Below are 25,691 nucleotides of genomic sequence, written 5' to 3'. Positions count from 1 at the left end.
ATCTTTCATTTGAGCATCTTGAATTCGTTGTCTCAACACTGGTCGGATTTCAAGAGTCGCTATTAACCCTTCACTTGTATCCAGCTGTAATCTTACATTCAAACTTCGAAGAGCAATCAACTCTGATAATGGGGTCATCTGCATGTGTGCTACCATACTGCTTGACTTCCGACTTAACGCGTCTGCAACAACGTTTGCCTTCCCCGGATGGTATTCAATGGTACAATCATAATCTTTAAGCAACTCCATCCACCGTCTTTGTCTCATATTCAACTCCTTCTGACTCATTAAATATTTTAAACTCTTGTGATCTGTCAAGATTCGAAAAGTTTCTCCATATAAATGATGACGCCAAATCTTCAAAGCAAAAACAACAGCTGCCAATTCCAGATCATGAACAGGATATGAAACTTCATGCACTCTTAGCTGTCGTGACGCATAAGCAACAACCTTTCCATTTTGCATCAAAACACAACCAAGTCCCTGTCGAGAAGCATCACTGTACACAACGAATCCTCCTATACCTGTCGGAATAGTCAATATGGGTGCTGTAGTCAATCGATGCTTCAACTCATCAAAACTCTTCTGACATTCTTCACTCCATATGAAAGGGGCATTCTTCCGTAACAATTTTGTCATTGATCCCGCAATAATCGAGAATCCTTCCACAAAACGTCTATAGTATCCAGCCATACCCAGGAAGCTTCGAACCTCTGTGACTGTAGTTGGCACTTTCCAGTTGATAATTGCTTCAATTTTCTGTGGATCTACTTCTATTCCTCTACCTGACACCACGTGTCCCAAAAATACCACATGATCTAACCAAAATTCACATTTACTCAACTTTGCATAAAGCTGTTTATCTCGTACAACTTGTAATACTGACTGTAAGTGATTAACATGATCCTCTGTACTTCGCGAGTAGACCAATATGTCATCGATAAAAACAATCACAAACTGATCCAGAAATGGTTGAAATACTTTATTCATCAGTGCCATAAAAGCTGCAGGTGCATTCGTCAATCCGAAAGGCATAACCAAAAACTCATAATGGCCGTATCGAGTTCGAAAGGCTGTTTTCTGAATATCATCTTTAGCAATCTTCAACTGATGGTACACTGATCGGAGATCTATTTTTGAAAACACTTGTGCACCCTGAAGTTGATCAAACAAATCTTCTATTCTCGGCAATGGATATTTATTCTTCACCGTCGCTTGATTCAGTTTTCGATAGTCTATACAAAGTCGCAATGTACCGTCTTTCTTTTTCACAAACAACACTGGCGCTCCCCAAGGTGAAACACCGGGCCGTATAAATCCTTTATCCAACAACTCTTGTAACTGTTTCTTCAACTCTTGTAACTCCATCGGCGATATTCGATAAGGAGGAATTGAAATAGGTGCAGTACCTGGTAACAACTCAATAGTGAACTCTGTTTCTCGATCAGGTGGCAGTCCAGGTAAATCTTCAGGAAAAACGTCAGGAAATTCTTTAACAACAGAAATTTCTTTAACTTGATCATTAACCGTAGCACAATCTACAACATGGGCAAGATATGCTTCACATCCACTTTGAATCAGTTGAAAATCCGTTGTAGCAGATATAAGACAGGAGGGAACAATCTGTCGATTGCCGTAGAATATCACTCGATCTCGTCCTGGTGACTCTATTACCACTTCTTTAGCATAACAATCTATCTTAACCCGGTGACGTGACAACCAATCCATACCCAAGATAATATCAAACTCATGTATGAACAAGGGAATCAAATCTGCCAATAGTTCTACTGAATTGATTCTCACCGCACAATCTCGATATACTGTATGTACTGAAATAACTTCACCCAAGGGTATATGTACACCTAGTCTGTGATCTAGAGGTTCAGGTTCTTTATGTATATGTGATGTGATGACAGGTGATATAAATGAATGAGTAGATCCTGGATCTATCAAGGTATATATCATAGTATCAACTAAATAAAGTGTACCAGTAATGACCTCTGGTGCTCTAGATGCCTCATCCTGTGTCATAGCAAACACACGAGCATGTCCCTGGGGTGTAGATCCATGTGCCTCTAACTGTCCTCGCCCTCGTCCCATTGGTGCACTCATAGCTTGGCCTCTTCCGCGACCTCGATTAATGCTTGCACTCGATGCTGTGGGTCGTACATTCTGTACTGTTGGTTCCGTCATTTCTCTTCCACTTGATATCATGTTAGACCGAAGTGGGCATTCTCTATAATAGTGTCCTTGTTGTCCGCAGTGAAAACAACCTCCTGTAATTGTTCGACATTCCCCTATATGTGGTCGTCCACAGTGCACGCATAAAGGTCGTGCACGTGCTGTCATACCAGATCCTCGTCCCCACTCATAACTGAAAGGTGGTGCACGTCCGCCTCTTTGACCCAATGGACCTCCTCTACTGAAACTCGATGCCGAAGAAAAAGAACTAGGCCTTTTTGAAATGCTCGAGCTTGATTCACCCCTATACTCTTGTGGTCCCCTCTTTTGTCTTTGAATATACACATGTCTTTCTTTCACTAGTCTCTCTGCTCGTATAGCTGCTGCACGTAGATCATTATAAGTACGTAGGTCTGAAGGTGTGATTTTGCTTCTTATCTCATATATCAATCCTTCTTCAAAACGTCTACACTTATCTTGTTCTGTAGGTAGCAATGCGGATGCATAACGAGAAAGCTGATTAAACTTCACTTCATAATCTGCAACTGACATAGATCCTTGTTTAAGGGACAAAAACTCTCTTTGCTTCTCATCACGATACGCTGGTGGCATATACTTATCACTGAACTCTCTCAAGAAGTCATCCCAACTGAGTACTGGAGGATGTATCATAGCTCGTGGGACAGTCTCCCACCAATAATAAGCATCGCCCTGAAGAAGAGACACTGCGTAATCAAAACGTTCTTCTGCAATACAACCCATCTGATTAAACACCCGCTCTGTCCTCTTCAACCATATCTCAGCCTCGGCAGGATCAGTAGTCCCAACAAAGTCAACGACTCCCATCTTTCGTAGTTCTTTAAAATTTCTACCCATTGGTCTCATTTCTAGCCCCTGTACTTCTTGTTCAACCTGCCTATGTATTGGTTGGCTACCCCCAGATGATGCAACAGGTGTATGAGATGCTTCTGCAGTAAATGAATTATGCGGGGCGGCTGACCCTTCTCTCCTCGATGACATATGTTCAGGAATGTCCATGTTCCTGATAACACAAATGTAAATGCAACTTATAACCAATACGTATCATATGCAATGCATGGATGCAATGTCCCAGCGGGATCCTTATCCCTGCTCTGATACCACCTTAACTGTGGCACCTCAACCCCTCTGACGTATACTCTTATAATAAATAAATCCCTTATCATAAAAGCAATCAATACACGTGTCTAATTCATAGAACATCCATATTATATAAGTTCAAACCAACACTTATCCGATACATATTTCAAAACATTCTACACAGTAGTGGAACCCTCTCACCACTCTATATACTATACATTTATCTACATGCAAAATGATGAGGAGGAGAAGGTTGCCAATATGCATCAGCCGCCGAACCTAATAACACGTGGAGTTCCTATGACCCATGTCAGTCAAAACTTTACTGATATCTTATTCCTGAAAAATTTAGTGGTTTAAATGAGCCACAACTCAGTATATATAAATTTCCACCTTTAATCTCACATGATACAAACATCAAACATATTCTTTTATCAATACATATAATCAGAAACAATATATAACATAATTTAAAAACAAACCATTTCATATTCGTATGCATATGCCACTCCATTCAGTTTATTATTCTGTAACAGTCAAGCCTGGTATCTGCCCGGGATTTCCAATATGATTGACCCGTAGGTCCCATTATGATTTGACCCGAAGGTCCCACTGTGATTTGACCCGAAGGTCCCAATGTAATTTGACCCGAAGGTCCCAATATGATTTGACCTGAAGGTTCCAATATGTCTGACCCGAAGGTCCCAATATATCCACTGTGATTTCAGATCCAGGGCAAAACCGTCACAGATCCTCTTTAATCCAATGATTCACATAATCGGTATCATGAACATATCATTTGCACCAATAACATATCCATATCATATTCCATCAAATTATCCAATATATCTAAACAAACATGTCCATTTCAGCAATCAAATATTCATATCATATTCGACCATCAAAATCAAATAATTCATAATCATATCAATTTCACACCACATAATCCAATAATTCACTCCAGTTCAACATATAACAATCAACCACATAACACATGTAAAACTAAAAGTGTGATTTATACACACCTGATCAGAAAACCACGTAATCTACTATCATCCTTTCTATTGAGCTTGAACTTAAAAATCATCTCGAGCAATCTTTTTTTCTCATCTTTTTGTACTCTTTCACAATCTCTATTCCTTTATATGTAAATCTTGCAAACGTTTCTCAAATTAACTATTAAAAGTAATTATAACATCTTCACACTTACTCTCCAAAACACTTCTCGTCTCGGCCCTTCTATTTTTCTTTTTCCCTTTCTATTTTCTCTTCGTTCTCCACTCTAGTAGTTTTATATTTTATTTTCATTAGTGAACTATTATTATATTAACATGCACCAGCTTGATTAGTTGGGCACTTAAAACTGATACACGACATATACAAATTTTATTAGCTGGGCATTTAAAACTCTTACACGTAGCAAATACATACATAAAGTTATTCCTTAATAATTAAATTAATAGTAAGTGTTGTGTATGGCTATATATGTACATTATTTACGTAACTGGTGCACATACATAATATTCACTTAACATATTTATTTTACAAAGCTTATATAGCACCTAAACTATCATCTTAACATATAATAAATCCTCTATGACACACTTAACATCTCTATACTAAAAATGACAATATAATATGTAATGACAATAAAATATGCTAATATGCAAAATAATACATGTTTCGGGTTAGGGGTGTCACAATATAGCTTGGACTATAGTTGACATTAGTTATTTAAGGGGCTTGTGTATTCAGTTGACACTACACATCAGTAATTGACATGAATTTTTTTAACATATGCAGCTCTACTACTTAGACAGAGTTACACAAGACACGCGTCCTGTTCCTCGCACATTTCCATTAATGAAAGGATGGAAAAGTGAGCATCCACAGGCTAGAGAAGATAGAGAGACAAGTGAAGGAGTTTTTGGTTTAGGACGTATAAAGAAGAGATATGTCCGTACTCTGGAGCAGCACGAGGAAGAGAAGCAGGAGGCTGAGGTGGCCTCAACAACAGATTCCTGATGACTGTGCGGTTGGGTCTGCCCGGAACCTACTCCCAGAAAATTTCATACAGGAGGATCAGCAGCAAGGGAATGAAGAAAAAAGTGTTGATGTATATGAAAGTGGAGTTGGATCTTCTTCTCAGAACATACTCCCATCACATATGGTGGCCAATGTAGTAAAATACATCAAGCAGATAAGTGATGGCAGGACCAACCTTCTGAGAGTCCTCAAAGAAGCTTCGTCACAGATCGAGAATAATGATTTATTTGGACTTATTTGTGATATAGCTAGAAGTGCAATTGGAAGCCAAAAGTCTCCAGTTGCCTCTGTGAGTGACATTTTTCTCCATTTGTCACAGTCATATAATATAGGCAACGATGTTGCTGTTGATAACTGGAAAGCTTTGTTTGATTCAATACGGAATGCTGAAAAAGCAAACGAAACAATTGAAGACTTGAATGAATTTCCAACTTTCAGATTGGATGATTTCTTTGATAAAGTAAGTACATAAACAACCTATAATTATATTAATACATCATTTTGTTGATATATGTTTCTCTTAGTTGACATTGAATTATTCTTATAGTTCAGAAAGTAACATTGTTGAACTAATTTTTGAATAGGCTGTAGAACAAAGAAACAAAGATAACTTACCTACCTCACTAGTTGGTGTCCCTGAAGAGGTCAGACAGACTGTTGAAGAAGACAAACAAAGAAAGGAGAACATGATTTGTGATGACCATAACGAATCAAACTCTCCTATCTCGACAGCCGTACTAGGATCTCCACGGACAGCATCCCCATCTCTCCAACAACAAGAAGTCAATGCTTCAGACCATGACAACACACTGGCATCACTAATAGGATCTGAGAACATGGGAAATGAGTTGGATATTCAAGAAGAAGTTGAAGCTGATAGAGAGTTAAGAACACAAGATGCCTGGCATATATTATCAAAAGTATGCAGTGACTGTGAAATCAGCAACAATGAAGAAGCAATCAAGGCCACAAACATCATTTTTGATATCATAAATGAACAGGTGCAATTTACAATGATTATCTTAAACTCTAGAAGCTTTGTATATAAATTTTATAGATTTTATATAAATTATTGACATTGTGGATATCGTAGTTGACATAGATAAATATATAATTAACATGGTATAGCATGGAGTTTCAGTAGAAAATACAAATTGTATATATGGAGTTTCAGGAAGACAGAGAGGATGCAACTGCATGCTCAATTGTTGAGTATATGATGCAAGAGGGTATTGAAACAATGGATGACACACCTCCTGAATGGAACGTGCAAAAAACAAGGATATAAAGGGAAAGAGACGATGCATGAGGAAAAAGAAAAAAATCCTGAAAATGCTTAGAGAAGAATGACCGTCTACCAGGTAAAATAAGTAAAATTAACCTTATTACTTTTTAAAAAATGACTGAATTGTTGTTGACATTGCTTGTAATAGTTGTTAAAATAGCTTGTATGTGTAGTTGACAAAGCATGTAGAATAGTAGACATAACTTGTATGTGCAGTTGACAACATATGTATCGTAGTTGACATAATTATATTAGTTATTGATATGGTTAGTATAATATAGTTGACATGATTTGTTATTGTAAGTAACATTAAATTCACTAACAACAGATTCCAATCTCTGAGATTCCACTGGCTGAAGCTAGAGAGAGACGGACTCATGCTGAAATGCGTCCCAGCCCAGTGCTACGCTCACCATTTAAAATACGAGCTGTGCATATGAAACCAACCCTGAACCTGGATGAAAGAGATATCTACTACTACATAGTAGAAATTGAAGGAACAAATGAGTATGTGTAATTTAATTCTTTGAATCACTTTTAAATTTCTATGCAGTTGACATAATTTATGAATGATGTTTAAATGTTGTCTGCACGATTTCATTTCAGTGATTCATGTGCTTACACTAATGGCTTTGTTTGGGCAAGCAAAGGAGTGTTTTCATCTCTGAAACCCCATACAGAAATCAGTATAGGTGTAATTGATGTATGGGCAACATACCTGAACTTCAGAGAAAATGAAAGGGCAGAAACGTCACCTCCACGGCTGTTTCTAACAACATCCCCATGTGTGAGTAATCTAAACTTATATGAAAACTATTTGAATGACATATTTCACTAACAAAAAATGTTCAATGCAGTATTTGAATATAACAAATCGGGAGCCTCATTGGAATACATTACAATCCAAGAACAACTTTATGTCACGAGTTGATCAAGAGACTAGTAGAATACAAGATTTTGATTGGAGAAAAATTGATTTGGTAACAAATTTATTTTTGTACAGAGATCTCACAGTGTCAACAACATAAATTTGGACAGGTGTTGTCAAATTCTTTTCTCTAATATTTTTTGTCATGCTATACAGGTCTTCTTCCCAGTTTTTACAAGTGGCTATTACTACCTTGTGGTATTTTGGATGAAGATCAACAAAATTGAGATAATAGATAGTGTCAAACCACCTAAAGCCAAGGATCCATTGGAAAAGTATAGCCTTCATGTTGGAATACTGGTATGTTTTTTCAATAAAATTGACATTATGTTTTCATTTTGTTGACATAATTTATGCATCTTGTCGAAATACTTTGTATAAATAGTTTAGTTTAGTTTTTTTTATATTTGCAGAAAGATATGTTTGAGGCATACTTCAAAGAGAAGAACATATCAGAGCTATCACAAAATATAAAGAAATCTCCATACAAAGTTGTTCCTTTAGATTGGGCTACAAGCACCAATAAAGAAGACAGTGGTATATATTTCATGAGACACATGGAAACTTACTTTGGCAGAAAGGGAAAGGAATGGAATATTGGCTTTTCTCCACGTGGCACAAAGATTCTACAGATACTCAGAGGAAGATATTGCGAAGCGATGCTTACATCAAGGAGCAACAAGAAGTGTATGGATATGGTACGCGCCGCTAATGACTGGATGACAGCAAACAACACAGATTGTCTGAGTTACAGAACAAGTTCAAGGAATGGTTTAGCTGTAGAAGCAAGAAGTAAACAACTGTTTTATTTTGATTTTGAACAAAAAGTGGTTTGGATATTTGATCTTATCATGTTTTTTAGATGGATATGTAAAACTATTATCTCAAACTGATTTTTAAACCATGTAGTCTATAGAAATATATCAAATGTCAACAACTAGAATTAAATGTCAACAACTATTTTTTCTTATGAAATGTCAACAACCAGAATTAAAATGTCAACAGCTATTTTTTGTTATCAAATGTCAACAACTTGAATTAAATGTTAACAACTATTTTTTCTTATTAAATGACAACAGCTATTTTTTTTAATAAAGTGTAAGCAACTATTTTTTCTTATAAAATGTCAACAAGAAGTATACAACTATTTTTTCTTATTTTTTTAATTTGACATAAGTTCTAGCATAATTATAATACAATACATGTCAATAGCTTGAATATAAAATGTCAATAATTTATAGCAAAAATGTCTACAGCTTTTCAATAGGTATCATATAAAATGACAACAATTCAAAAACAAATTTTTTAATTAAAAAAACACTTTCCTTTCTTCCTCAAAAACAGAGTTAAACAGAGTTGTAATCAAATTTAAAAATCATTTTCTCATGTCACTTCAAAACCCAACTCTCTCAAAATAAGATTTATATTAAATTTCTCTCCCAACCACTTTCTCTTAAATCTTCATGCCGATAGAAATCGGAAGTCGACTTTTATTCAATTCCTTACCCTTCATCTACAATATCCAATCAGTTTGATTTATAAGCCGTTTTTATCTCATGCCTAAAAAATAATTTCTAAAACAATGACAAGGGAATCGATTGACATTCACGAACCGATTGAGCAGTCGACCGTTCCCGGAAAAATGGCGTCCAATTTGGAGGTCAACACCAAATCGACTGAACCGACTCATTTAGGTTAAAGATTACATTCGTTTTTTAATTGTATGGCTTTAATTTTAGTTTTTTTAAACAAAGTTTGAGTATTCAAAAATTTTATGTTTAGGTTTTCATAATTTAGTTATCTGATGAGTTCGAATTCTGCTTTTTTGGGGGATTGATTAGCTATGGAAATTGACGAAGGGTCGGAAGCGGGAAATAAAGAAACAGAGGAAAAATCATCTTCGAGTTAAGTACTCCTCCAATATATTTAAATTACAATAATTATTGACATTAAAGGATGTCTGTTGACATAGTGGTGTTGACATTTTGTAGTAGTATCTCAATAGCTATTGACATAGTGTAGAAAACAGGGTATGCTTGCCCTTGTTATATATATGGCTGTTACGATGGCTGACTTATATGTGTACTTGCCATTGTCATATAATTGTTATATATATGGTTGTTATTAACATAGGTAAGGATAATTTCATACAATACCTATTGTCATAGCTATAGACATAGCTATAATAACCAATTAAGGATTTGTTTGAATAGCTGTATATTGAACCAAAAAGAGTTATTGATAAAGATTTATTGTGTTTCATTTTGGATTTATTAACAGAGTATACTTAATGGCCAAACTTATTATTGATATAGATTTATTGTGTTTCATTTTAAACCAGAAAACATAAAAATATCAAAGAAAAAAAGGAGTACCTCGGTATCTCAGAAATAGTTAATGAATATTGAGAAAAAACAAAAGAAAAGTATAGAGAATGAAAAACAGAGTCAGAATGCTGAAAATGTATCTCAAAGGCTTCTAGTGAAAAGGAAGCCTTTGTTTTTTGTTGATGCAGTAAGCCAATTGAATGAGGCACAGATTAATTCTGTGAAGGAGATGGGTTTTGAGAGTGTCTTGCATTACAGAATTGATTACATTCCTAGTAGATTAGCATTTTGTTTGTTGAAGAGCTTTGATGAAGAAAAGTGTATGATAAAGCTTTGTAATGGCAAAAAAATTCATATCACGGAAGAGGATGTGGAGCTTGTGTATGGATTTCCTAGAGGTGACATTGCTTACTGCAGGGAGAAGTGGAAAAGTAATGTACCTTTCATGAGGGAGTTAGCAGAGCAATGTGATACGAAACCAGCAAACGTGAACCATAAAGCTGTTGAACAGCTTATGCTAGCCGATCAGGAAGGAGGACCACAGTTCAAGAGATTGTTCTTGGCCCTATTAGAATCCGCATTGATTGAGCCTTCAACATGTGGAATGATAAAATCTAAGATTGGAGAGATAGTTGATGATTTGGATAATGTTAGAAATATCAATTGGTGTTCATATACAATCTCTGTGCTCAAGTTTGCTATGAAAAATTGGTCGAAGACAGAGAAGAACGCATTTGCAGGACCACTTCCCTTCCTCATGGTATGTTTTACATTTTGCATTACATTACTTATTGAAATGACTTGTATGTGTAGTTGATATAGCTTGTAATATAGCTGACATAAGTTGTATTAGTTATTTAAGTGGCTTCTATATTGAGATGACACTACACACTAGTAATTGGCATGCATTTTTTAACATGTGCAGCTTTGCTACTTAGATAGAGTTATACAAGACAAGCGTCTTGTTCCTCGCTCACTTCCGTTAATGAAAAGATGGAAAAGTGAACATCTTTAGGCTAGAGAAGATAAAGAGATCAGAGAAGGAGTTTTTGGTTTAGGACGTATAAAGAAGAGATATATTTTGGACAAGGAGGAGCAGCAAGGGGAGGGGAGGAGAAAAAGAAGGAGAAGGAGCACGAGGAGGAACATGTACCTCAACCACAGATTACTCCTGACAGTGGGGTTGGGTCTTCCCATAATCTACAAATACCAAAAAAAATCATAAAGAATGTAGTAACAAACATTCTTGACATGAATCACGGGAAAATCAATCTTGTCAAGACCCTTAAAGAAGCTCCTCAACACATCAAAACTAATTATTTATTCGGAATGTTGTGTGATATGGCTAGATCTTCAGTTGGAAGCCAAACAACGACAATTGAGGCTGTGAATGAGAAGTGTCAACTATTGTCCAATTGTTTGAGGAAGACAAGCCTGAAACTTTTGATCGTTGGAAAACAATCTCTGAATCAATACTTCTTGCTCAAAAAGAAAAGGAAGCACTTGAAGATTTGGCTGAATTTCCAACTTTCAAAACGCCACGTTTCTTGGATAAAGTAAGTACATCATTTTCTTTACATATGTTTCTCTGAGTTGACATTAGATTACTCCTGTAGTTTAGATACTAACATTGTAGAACTAATTTACAAGCAGTATGCAGAGCAAGGAAACAGAGAAAATATCCCTACTTCGCCAGTTTCTGATCCTAAAGGGGTGAGCCAAATCCTATCTTTTGTTATTTAGAATCAATTGAAATTAAATTGATATTAATTATAAATTACTAATTGAATAGGCTGCTGAAGAAGGAGAAGGAACAAAAGAGGACACAGTGGTTGATGACAGTAATGAATCAGCCTCTCCTATCTTACCACCAGCTGCAGGCCCAACGGATGACGCATATGTTGAAACGAACAAAGAAAAGCAACAGGACAAATGGAAAGAGAAAGAAGAGAATATTGTTAAAGTAAAATAACTAAACTATGATTAAAATGACTGAATTGTTTTTTTATATGGCTTGATAGTGAAGTTGACATTTGGTTTTAATTGTTGTTGACATGTTTTTTGTGTAGTTGACATGACTTGAAAGTGAAGTTGACATTTGGTTTTAACTGTTATTGACATGGCTTCTGTGTGTAGTTGACATGGCTTCTGTGTGTAGTTGACATGGCTTATAATTGTTGTTGACATGGCTTATGATTGTTTTTAACATGACTTATAATTGTAGTTGACATCGTTCTATGTGTAGTAGACATAGTATGTAACATAGTTGACATGGCTTGTACATGTAGTTGACACGATATGTGCTGAAGTTGACATGACTTGTATGTGCTGTTGACACGAGAGCACCATAGTTGACATAATTATATTACTTGCTGACATGGCTAGTATATATATTTGACATAATTTTAATTGTAACTAACATGAATTTTACTGCACTGATAACAGAATGTTGTTCCATTCTGGGAGATTCCAGTGCCAAAAGTCTGAGTGAAAAAGTCTCATGCTGAAACGCATTCTGACCTATTCATAGGCTCTCCATTTGACATAAGAGTTGTACATACAAAAACATACCTGGAAGCTAGATGTCTACTACTACATACTAGAAACATAAGGAGTAGACAAGTATGCATCATTTAATTATTTCATTGATCTAAAAAATATTTTTTAGTTTTTTGTGCAGGTAACACGATTGAAGAATGTTGTTCTTGTGTCGTTTGTATAACTTCATTTCAGAGATGCATGCGTTTATGAGGATGATTTTGCTTGGGCGACCAAGGAATTGTTTTCGTCACTGAAGCCCCATGAAGAAATTAATGCTTGTGTAACTAACGCACGGGATTCACACCTGAACAACAGAGAAAAAGAAAGGCCCCTAACATCACTTTCACGCTTTTTTCTGACTACATCTCCATGTGTAAGTAATCTTAAATTATAAGTAAACTGTTTGAACCAGACGTCTCCTTAACCAAACTTGTTAAATGCAGAATTTCAATGTAACAAATCGGCCGGATAATTGGGATGGTTCGACAGCAAAAAAGAATTTCATTTCTCAGATAGATAATGAGATTCAAAGAAGACCAGATTTCAACTGGAGAGAAATTGATTTGGTAATAACATCTCACAATGACATTTACATAAGAATATGAAAGGTGTTCTTTGGATATAATTTTATCTTTAATGTCATTTTATCTTTCATGTCATACAGGTCTTCTTCCCAGTTTGTGCAAATTTCCATTACTATCTTATAGTATATTGGATGAAGAAAAACACCATTGAGATAATAGATAACAACAAGCCACATAAAGCTATGGATCCGTTCGAGAAGTATGACATTGATGTTGGTTTAATGGTATGCTTTTATCTATGTTATTGACATATTCTCTACATTTAGTTTACTTAATTTCTACATCATGTTCAAATGCTTTGTTTGTGTAGTTGATTTAGTTATTTATATATTTTGCAAAAAGATATGTTTGAAGCATACTTCATAGAGAAGAAAATGTTAGATATTTCAGAGAATGTAAACAAGTCTTCAATCAACTTTCTGCCTTTAGAATGGGCCACAAGCACGAACAACAAGGACTGTGGTGTCTATTTGATGAGGCACATGGAGACCTATGTTGGCAAAAAGGGCAGTGAATGGGATATTGGCTTCTCTAGACGTAGTGTAAAGATTCCCCAGATACTCAGGGGAAGGTATTGCTACACGATGATTTCATCGATTTACAATAGCCAAAGGTCGCCGATGTTACAACTGGCTCATGATTGGATGGAAGTAAACATGGAGAAATTGCTTGAGCTAAACAACAAGTACAAGGAGTTGTTTAGTCGTAGAAAGAAGTAAACAAAAAGTGATATTAATGTTAAATGTTGACATGGTTGTACGTGCAGTTGACATGGTTGTACGTGCAGTTGACATGGCTTGTAACACAGTTGACGTTGCTTGTACGTGTAGTCATATAATACATTTCAGTAGACAACAAATCAAATGTTAAAAACAAATAAGAAAATGTCATCAACTTAAAAACAAATCTTATAATTAAAAAAACAAATATTTTTCCTCCTATTTGGCACATGTACATGAATTATGGTCATATAATACATGTCAATAGACAGCAAATCAAATGTTAAAAACATATAAAAAATGTCAATAAACTGTATAAAATGTCAACAACTAAATAATTCTCATATCAATAGCCAAAATATCAAATATCAACTACTAATAAGAAAATGTCAATAACTTGTATCATATGTTAAAAACTCAAAAACAACTCTGTTTGTTAAAAAAGAACAATTATGTCTACTTTCTGCCACAACTCCTGGCATTATGATCAGTCACTTTATGACACTTTCCACAACGCCTATGAAGTTTACTTTCTTTTTCAATTGCTTTCTCTATGCTCGACTTAATCCTGCTTTTCTTGTCACTTGCACCTCCCTTTGTACTAACCACATCTGGAGCACGTGCAGTTATTTCTTCAGGTACAACAATACCATATATATTCTTGATGGAATCATTTTTATCAACTGATGAAGATCCAGTAGTGTCATCAGTAAAAATTTGAGGAGCAATACCCGCAAGCAAATTATCAAATGCAATCAGATGATTTTTATTCTTAAAAGCGCGTTGATATAGACCAAAGTAACGTCCATGACACCTGTTACCAATCTGTAGCTTGTCATCTTCGTTAGAACCTGCAAACATATAACATGTCAATATCCTATATAAATTATATGAACACTAAATCTGTAACATGTCAACAGCCTATACAGTTTATGTCAACACAAAATTGAAATATACTAAACATGAGTGTTTTTGTTAGATACAGAGAATGTTGGCGTCTTGTTTGAGCAACATATGACAAATCAACTGAAATATCTATAGGAAGGAGTTCACATACCTTTGCCATACGCACTTTCATCACTTGTGAGACCATGAACGGCCTTCAATAATTCACTTTTCAGCCACCGGTTACCAACATACTTCTCTGGAATATTGTTGAAATCTTTGTTTCTGAGGACGAAGAAAAGGTGGCTGCATAGATAACCACACCTTTCAAAGAGTTTACACTCACAATCAAATGACTCAGTCACTTTCTCATGTGAAGGTCTTCTTTCTAGCATCAGAAACTTTAAAGACCTCGATGTTCTCCAAAGTGGACATGCTAATCATCTGACAACTCTTATCAGCCTCATAAATCAATTCTTGTACCACTCTAATTATCCTATCCGTGTATACAGATGCCAATTGTTTCTCAAATGCTAAATCAATGGCATATTTTGGAGAGATTACAGAATCATAATAGTCAAGCCTTTCAGTTTGATTCCTTTGAGCATCAATGGCATTGTTATACTGAAGAGTGAAGTCAGCAAAATTAAACAACGGTTTCGAGTACCTCTTAAAAAAACTATTTTCAGATTCTGAAAAAGATGTTGTTCTCATTAAAGAACCCATAGGAACATCTCTAAAGTAGGTTGGGATCCACATATGTCTAACAGCAAACATGTCCTTAAACCATTTATGATCTTGTACCAGATAATACCTTCTCAATTGCAAGCCTCATTCCCCAATCTTGGTCTGTGATTATGATCCTTGGAGCAACACCCATGCATTCAACAAACACAGTAAAAAGCCATGAGAATGCATCACAATTCTCACTGGATACGAAACCAGCTCCAAATGCAATAGGACACCCGTGATTGTCTTTCCCAGTAAATGGACCAAACACCATACGATACCTATTGAACAAATAGATCAACACAAAACATCAACAAATTTTTCATAATAACCAATGTCAACTACAGATATATCCTATGTTGACTACTATGTCAACTGCTAAGTCAACTAACTTCTATGTATGTCAATTACCATGTATAATAAATAAACTACCTGTTTGTCGAATATGTTGTATCAAATGCTACAACATCTCCAAACATATGGTAATGTTTCCGAGACTCAGCATCAGACCAAAATAAGCTCACTAACTTATTATCATCAGGTGATAATAGATATTTGTAAAAAAAAGCCTTCACAAATTCTCTTATTCTCTTGCATCTGATTTAGGATCATTTGAACATCCACTTCTTTCAGTTTCTCTTTAATATCACGAGAACAATTCCTAACATCATTCAACGTACACCCAACAACATCATAACCACCAAAAAACTCCTTTAATAAGTTGAAAATTGAAGTAGGACCGATGTTAGCTTTGGTGCAATCTTCAACAAACTTGTGATGAACATCATTCATACTGCGATTTCCTTTCATAAATCGCTTATGATCTTTGTCAACCATAGCATGATTGTGTTCCTCAATGAATTGATGCACAAGATAATATTTAACACCACAATTAGAAAAAAACTTGAAACTGATCATTGCTCCACATCCACACCGTTTTGTGCCACGTCTGTGTTTCTTCTTTGAAGTTTCTTCATCGTCATCTGACACGTTCACATCGTCAGATATAATTACATCGACATCCAACGGATCAACTGTATGAAAACCTTGTCTGTTGCCGACAATATACTGAAAAGTAATAACACCACCACTAGACCTATTTCCAAATCTTCGAAAATCAAAACAAGCCTCTTGAGCATACTTTTCATAAAAGAAAATTCCCTCCTCAAGTGAAGAAATTTTTTGACCTTCGTAAGGCCTCAACTCAGCCTTGCAAATTGGAATAACATGTCCTACTACATAATGGGAAAATATGTCAACAACCTAAAACAGATAGTGTGAACTAGCATATCTTAACTGACCAACACCTGAATCCAGAATCAAAATCACAAAATAAGCAGCACCAACATATCATTCATCCTATCATGGACTATCAACCATAGCCATAACCCCTTCCTCCAACAACAAACACCACAACAAGGGTTCTTCAGACAGGGGAGGGTGCATTTTGCGTACAATTATTTTGTATGTCAAAAAAATGTTAACAAAGAGTACAACTAAATAGAATATTTAACAGGTAACATACATCATGTCAACATATTTGCATTTATATCAACAGAACATCAATTCAAATCAGAACATAATGTTAACTATCATATCTTAAATGACCCACACCAGAATCAAAATCTTAAAATATGCAGCACCAACACACCAACACCAACATCTTAGACATCCTATCATGAACCATCAACCCTACCCATAACACCTTCCTCCACCAACAAACACCACAGCAGGAGCTCTTCAGCCAGGGGAGAGTGCATTTTGCATACAACTATTTTGCATGTTAATAAAGAGTATATCTACATACAATATTTAACAAGTAACATACATCATATTAACAGATTTGCATTTATGTCAACAGAAAATCAATTCAAATATCAATAACTGTGGATTTATGTCAACTGAGTATAATTCACCAACAAAGTACAAAAAAGGCATGTTAATGAAAACCAATCCAAATTACCTTCACCATTCGTCGACGTCGACTCAGAATAAGATGAATAACCCTCTTAGCTTTTGATTACGAATTGAACTCGAAGCTACAGATGAAAAAGCAAAAAAATGATTAGGAACAAATTCGACTGGGCATCAACAAATAAAGCATAAAAACAGAATCAAAGTCGATAAAATCAACCTAAAAACTTCAGATTCAACCAAACTCCGTCGAATTGGTCATTTTTTTTTTTGAAAATTGATATGCTGAGGAATCGTCAAAACAGAGATCGTTGAAATCGTTGAAAGCGTCTGTGTTCTAATTTTCGACTCAATTGAATCAGAAAGCGTTGGAATCAATGGTCTCAGAGATCTCTGAGAAATCGCCAATCGCCAATCGCCAATCTCACAAAAGGCTGAAGAACCCTAAACTAAACCACGAAATGACCATTATACCCTTTCATAATAAATTAGTTTAAAAGTATTTTTTGTGTGGCAAAATCTGGACCACTCATTTAATTAAAATGAGTGGCTGATGTTGCATCTCATTTCTCAATTAGCCAAAAAAATCTCAATTTATATATATATATATATATATATATATATATATAGATGTATTCATTTCCTTTTTGTATCTTTTGTTCTATTGTTCTTTTTAATCTCAGCCCCACGATTTTATCATCCGATGGTTAGATTGATGCCACGTGTCATTTAATAATGCAGATTTTCAGTTGAATAATGCACACCGACTAATAATGCACCATTATAGTGTAATAATGCAGATTTTCAGTTGAATAATGCATACCGACTAATAATGCAAATTTTTCATCAAATAATGCAGATCATCACAACCATCCAATTCAAAGATCCAAGGGTTGTGATTAAAAAGAACATTGGACTGAAAAGCTGCGAAGGACCTTAACACACTAACACACCCCTATATATATAAAATCTTTATATGGAAATTAATGTAATTTATAGACAAAATGCTAACTAGTCGATAGATGGATATATATATATATATATATATATATATATATATATGGGTGCATTATAATGATAACCCCAATTTCCGTAATAACCGTATAACCAAATCTGGACCACACATTTTTAAAATCAAGCGGTTGATATTCAAACTTAGATTTACTTCATAAAAAAAAGCGCGGAGGTAAATATGTCATTTCGCTCATGATAAAATTTACGTATCCAAATTTCGCTCATTTAATTTCTGAATTTCGCTCATTTTATCATTTTATCAATCAGTCAAAAGTATCATTTTATCAACTCAGAGTATCATTCTATCCGGGAAAACTATCATTCTATGCAATAAACATAACATATATCATTTTATCATTTTATCAGTCAGTCAAAAGTATCATTTTATCAACTCAGAGTATCATTCTATCCGGCAAAACTATCATTTTATCAGTTTTATGTCATTTTGTCACGTTAAAGTATCATTTTATCAGCTTATACGCAATTTCTTCAGCTAAACTATCATTTTTATAAGGTTACTGTCATTTTATCCGCTTAGATTATCATTTTATCAGGTAAAAGTATCATTTTATTAAACAAAAATGTCATTTTATACACCAAAAATACCTATCATTCTATCGGCTGAAAGTATCATTCTACCCGACAAAACTATCATTCTATCGGCTGAAAGTATCATTCTATCCGAAAAAACTATCATTTTATCAGTTTTATGTCATTTTGTCACGTTAAAGTATCTTTTATCAGCTTATATGCAATTTCTTCAGCTAAACTATCATTTTTATAAGGTTACTGTCATTTTATCCGCTTAGATTATCATTTTATCAGGTAAAAGTATCATTTTATTAAACAAAAATGTCATTTTATACACTAAAAATACATATCATTCTATTGGCTGAAAGTATCATTCTACCCGGCAAAACTATCATTCTATCTGCTGAAAGTATCATTCTATCCGGAAAAACTATCATTTTATCATTTTATGTCATTTTGTCACATTAAAGTATCATTTTATCAGCTTATATGCAATTTCTTCAGCTAAACTATCATTTTTATAAGGTTACTGTCATTTTATCCGCTTAGATTATCATTTTATCAGGTAAAAGTATCATTTTATTAAACAAAAATGTCATTTTATACACCAAAAATACCTATCATTCTATCGGTTGAAAGTATCATTCTACCCGGCAAAACTATCATTCTATCGGCTGAAAGTATCATTCTATCCGGAAAAACTATCATTTTATCAGTTTTATGTCATTTTGTCACGTTAAAGTATCATTTTATCAGCTTATATGCAATTTCTTCAGCTAAACTATCATTTTTATAAGGTTACTGTCATTTTATCCGCTTAAATTATCATTTTATCAGGTAAAAGTATCATTTTATTAAACAAAAATGTCATTTTATACACCAAAAATACCTATCATTCTATCAAATGAAAGTATCATTCTACCCGGCAAAACTATCATTCTATCGGCTGAAAGTATCATTCTATCCGGCAAAACTATCATTTTATGCAGTAAACCTAACATTTATAAGCTAAAAGTATCATTTTATCAACTCAGAGTATCATTCTATCCGGCAAAACTATCATTCTATGCAATAAACCTATCATTTTATCATTTTATCAGTCGGTCAAAAGTATCATTTTATCAACTCAGAGTATCATTCTATCCGGCAAACCTATCATTCTATGCAATAAACCTATCATTTTATCATTTTATCAGTCAGTCAAAAGTATCCTTTTATCAACTCAGAGTATCATTATATCCGGCAAAACTATCATTCTATGCAATAAACCTATCATTTTATCATTTTATCAGTCAGTTAAAAGTGTCATTTTATCAACTCAGAGTATCATTCTATCCGGAAAAACTATCATTCTATGCAATAAACCTATCATTTTATCATTTTATCATTTTACGTGATATTTGGCGAAATTCAGAAATTAAATGAGGGAAATGACAGTTTTACCCCCGCGCTTTTTTTTATGAAGTAAATCTAAGTTTGAATCTCAAAACTATCATTCTATGCAATAAACCTATCATTTTATCATTTTATCATTTTACGTGATATTTGGCAAAATTCAGAAATTAAATGAGAGAAATGACAGTTTTACCCCGCGCTTTTTTTTATGAAGTAAATCTAAGTTTGAATCTCAACCGCATGATTAGAAATATGTGTGGTCCAGATTTGGTTATAGGGTTATTACGATATTTAGGGGTTATCATATGATCACGACTCTATATATATTATTAATAATATAGCGAACCACATCAAGAGTACTTTACTAATATCCCTTTACAAATTTTAATTTTATGGGATTTTTATAGTGATTAATTTTGTTTTATGATGTCTTTTTACAATTTTATGTTATATTAAATCTTTATATTAAAAAATTTGATTGAAGAGGTTTTTTACGGACTTCAATATTTAACTAAATTTTCTTTTGTTTAGGTAAATTTATTTTATTTTTTCTTTTGTTTATTTTGAAATTAATTTAGTTGCAATATGAATTATTGAAAAAATGAATATTTTATAAATTGATAACAGACAATATAAATAAATTTTTTCGTGTTTTCAAATATTCTTGCATGGTACGTTCTAGATCATTTATGTTTCTGGTCATGATTTGGAATTTCAATGGTCGAAGCAGAGTGTCAAAATCATGTTGTTTTTTCTTGGATATTGAAATTAATGTTCTTTATTTTATTTATTGATGAATATATAGTACTAGTATTTGATTTTGTTGTGATTTTTGTGTGTCCAGGTATTAGGTTTGAAATTGACTAATTAGAACTATGGATTCTTCCAATGTGTACGCATGGTATAAATTTTCCAATGCATGATATCATGCACACCAATCTTGGAGTGCTCTTCGTAAAAGAGTTGCAGGAAAGAGTTGTGGTATGATTGTCTAATGATATGGAGTATGATACAAATTCAGCGTCATTATCATATTTTAGACTGCTAAGTACATAAAAATCAATAAGGAACTAAACTATGCTGTAACTCTGATACGGTCTCCGGTTGCTCAACCTTCCGAGCTCCCATTTCTTCATAGTCAAGAGACTCTTTTTAGAGGCAAATGCGCGCCTAGTACTTGGAGGTTTCGGCCTATGGTGCAGGTGCGACCGTGCGAAACTAGGTCTGGTTACATGCTTTCATCTTTATCTTCTTTTCATCCTAACTTAAGTGGACAGATCATTTCTTTGTTCTACTCGATCCCGATATCAATCTCTTAGAGCATCCCCATTGCTGCTCGATGGGGCGGACGACGTCCGTGCCGACGGCGCGACACACTCGTGTCCGCCGCTGTGCTCGCGGCCGACGGCATGGCGTTGCTCGATATAATGCCGTCTGTAATTATGTAATTTTTAATTTTTAGGATTTTAATTATGTACTTTTTAAATTTTTGTGTAATTTGTAATAGTATTACAGGTATTTTTAATGCATTTTAATATTGTGAAAATGTTTTTATTTAAATTGAATAATAGAATGGCGAGTGTGGGTCTTGTGCTCTTGCCTAAGAGCATGGATGGAGATGCTCTTACACCCGGGAGCATGGGCAGATCCACATTAAGACAACAAGGAGCTCAAGCCCCTATTAAAGATTTTTTTCTCTCTCTTCTATAGTGTTCAAATTTATCTAAATTTAATGTATATTGTTATACAAAAGATAAATCATCTAAAATATACTACTACTTTCAAATGAGTAATATCATATTGTCTACCTATGTTTATTCTGTGTTAATTATTACAAGAATGCCTATTTTTCATAGAGGAATTGCGGAAATGGGATTCCACTCAATGTCAATACCCAATTCAACAACTGAGTTTTTTTATTATAGCAAATCTACCAAAATATGGATATTCAACTAAATCCGATTTGCTTTAACTAATACCCATTATAATCGCACAAATCTCTACTAATATTCAACAGTTGAATTCTACACCAAAAATCACCAAATCAAACCAATAAACTCTCGGTTATTCATCGTTAAAAAATCACAAATAAAATCAACTACTCTGGATCAATATACAACTATACAACAAACCATATAGTAAACGTTATAAAAGAGCATTACGATTCACATAATCAGTATCATAAACATATCTTTTGCACCAATAACATATCCATATCATATTCCATCAAATTATACAATATATCTAAACAAACACGTCCATTTCAACAATCAAATATTCATATCATATTCGACCATCAAAATCAAACAATTCATAATCATATCAATTTCACACCATATAATCCATTAATTCACTCCAATTCAACATATAACAATCAACCACATAACACATGTAAAACTAAAAGTGTGATTTATACACACCTGATTAAGACAGATAAATTATCTATCTGAACGCCCAACTCCACTCTACAATCTATAATCATCGCTCCTTTTTACATGAAAAGTTCGATCACTCATCCTTTGAATTTATTTGTTGCTCTTCCGTGTATATTAGTATATGATATTCTTATAAGAAAATCCTCATAATATATTTACTAGCATCGTATAAGCCAACTTACCCAATGACACTTCAAAAATTGACACGTTGCCTACATGTGTCTTTATGAGAATGAAAGTAATTTAGTATACATATATTTGGATAAATAATAGCTTAGGGGAAATATCGACTATCCCCATTACCACTTGCATTATATCATAACTATTTTTATATTTAGTAGTTATTGAATCCATGTATATATTTTATACTATAAATTCGTATTTATATATACACAATTATGTAAATGTGTGTGCATATGTACTATATAGTGCTAGTATTTATCTACGTACATATACATATACATATACATATACATATACATATACATATACATATATGTTGCATAGGAAATAATAATGATCCTAAATCAATAACAATTAATATATTCTCTATGACACACTTAGTATCTCTATACTAAAAATGACAATATAATATGTAATGACAATATAATATGATAATATGCAAAATAATGCATGTTTCGGGTTAGGGATGTCACAGTTTTGCCGGATAGAATGATACTTTCAGCCGATAGAATGATAGGTATTTTTGGTGTATAAAATGACATTTTTATTTAATAAAATGATATTTTTACTTGATAAAATAATAATCTAAGCGGATAAAATGACAGTAAGCTTATAAAAATGATAGTTTAGCTGAAGAAATTGCATATAAGCTGATAAAATGATACTTTAACGTAACAAAATGATATAAAACTGATAAAATGATAGTTTTGCCGGATAGAATGATACTTTCAGCCGATAAAATGATAGTTTTGCCGGGTAGAATGATACTTTCAGCCGATAGAATGATAGGTATTTTTGGTGTATAAAATGACATTTTTGTTTAATAAAATGATACTTTTACCTGATAAAATGATAATCTAAGCGGATAAAATGACAGTAACCTTATAAAAATGATAGTTTAGCTGAAGAAATTGCATATAAGCTGATAAAATGATACTTTAACGTGACAAAATGACATAAAACTGATAAAATGATAGTTTTGCCGGATAGAATGATACTTTCAGCCGATAGAATGATAGTTTTGCCGGTTAGAATGATACTTTCAGCCGATAGAATGATAGGTATTTTTGGTGTATAAAATGACATTTTTGTTTAATAAAATGATACTTTTACCTGATAAAATGATAATCTAAGCGGATAAAATGACAGTAACCTTATAAAAATGATACTCTGAGTTGATAAAATGATACCTTTACTGCTTTATGATAAAATGATAGGGTTATTTCATAGAATGATAGTTTTGCCGGATAGAATGATACTCTGAGTTGATAAAATGATACTTTTGACTGACTGATAAAATGATAAAACGATATATGTTAGGTTTATTGCATAGAATGATAGTTTTGCCGGATAGAATGATACTCTGAGTTGATAAAATGATACTTTTGACTGACTGATAAAATGATAAAATGAGCGAAATTTAGAAATTAAATGAGCGAAATTTGGATACGTAAATTTTATCATGAGCGAAATGACATATTTACCACCGCGCTTTTTTTTATGAAGTAAATCTAAGTTTGAATCTAGACCACGTGATTTTAAAAATGTGTTGTCTAGATTTAGTTATAGGGTTATTACGGAAATTAGGGTTATCATTATATGCACCCATATATATATATATATATATAGGGATGTATTCATTTCCTTTTCCTATATTTCCTCCTGTTTCCTTCTTAATATCAACCATTAGATTAGAGAAATGGACGGTCAAGATCAACATTGGGTCATTAATCCCGTGTTGCATTATTTGTCCTATTTTGTGCATTATGAGGATACAATAGTAATATAATAATGGCTGGAAACCGCTACGAATAATGCACCACATGGTCACGAGTAATGCATATAATTGCCTATATAATGCACAATATGTGAACTGCAATGCATACGAACAAGATGTGTTGTGTTATGATGTTTGACACACGTTTCTTGTTTCCCATAAGGGTTTAATAAGCTTAGGGCCTAGGGTATAGTACGTAGACATGTATGTAATCTTCACATGGTAACGAGTAATGGATATAATTGACTATATAATGCACAATTTGTAAACTGCAATGCATACGAACAAGATGTGCTGTGTTATGATGTTTGACACACGTTTCTTGTTTCCCCTAAGGCTTTAATAAGCTTAGGGGCTAGGGTATAGTACGTACGCATTAATAACAAATTATAAAACGATACGAATAATTCACCAAATTGTCATGAGTAATGGATGTTATTAACTATATAATGCACAATATGTGAACTGCAATGCATACGAATAAGATGTACCATGTTATGATGTTTGACACACGTTTCTTGTTTCCCCTAAGGGTTTAATAAGCTTAGGGGCTAGGGTATAGTACGTAGACATTACTAAATGCACGTATGTAATCTTCAATCCGTTGATTAACCCATATACACAATACCTCTAATAATGCATAATATACTGAGATAATGACAATTAACAGCTACATAATGCACTACCTAAACCAAATAATGCACATACGTATATTCCAATAACAACAATTTGTTAGTAATGTCTACGTACTATACCCTAGCCCCTAAGCTTATTAAACCCTTAGGGGAAACAAGAAACGTGTGTCAAACATCATAACATGGTACATCTTATTCGTATGCATTGCAGTTCACATATTGTGCATTATATAGTTAATAACATCCATTACTCATGACAATTTGGTGAATTATTCGTATCGTTTTATAATTTGTTATTAATGCGTACGTACTATACCCTAGCCCCTAAGCTTATTAAAGCCTTAGGGGAAACAAGAAACGTGTGTCAAACATCATAACACAGCACATCTTGTTCGTATGCATTGCAGTTCACAAATTGTGCATTATATAGTCAATTATATCCATTACTCGTTACCATGTGAAG

General features: G+C 33.8%; 1 protein-coding gene across 1 annotated transcript; it reads right to left on the bottom strand.

The window, feature by feature from the left end:
• Positions 1 to 14,186: 14,186 nt before the first annotated feature.
• On the bottom strand, positions 14,187 to 16,790 carry LOC121803911 (protein FAR1-RELATED SEQUENCE 5-like). Its single transcript, XM_042203484.1, has 7 exons — positions 16,722 to 16,790; positions 15,963 to 16,607; positions 15,777 to 15,871; positions 15,420 to 15,625; positions 15,049 to 15,307; positions 14,788 to 14,921; positions 14,187 to 14,581 (listed from the first exon to the last, which is right to left on the bottom strand). Exons 1-7 carry the CDS (start codon positions 16,788 to 16,790, stop codon positions 14,187 to 14,189), a joined length of 1,803 nt encoding a protein of 600 aa, XP_042059418.1.
• Positions 16,791 to 25,691: the final 8,901 nt, after the last annotated feature.

This window comes from Salvia splendens, chromosome 5 (genome assembly GCF_004379255.2).
Source record: "Salvia splendens isolate huo1 chromosome 5, SspV2, whole genome shotgun sequence".
Classification (NCBI taxonomy): Eukaryota; Viridiplantae; Streptophyta; class Magnoliopsida; order Lamiales; family Lamiaceae; genus Salvia; species Salvia splendens.
This window is presented reverse-complemented; position numbering and strand designations above follow the sequence as displayed.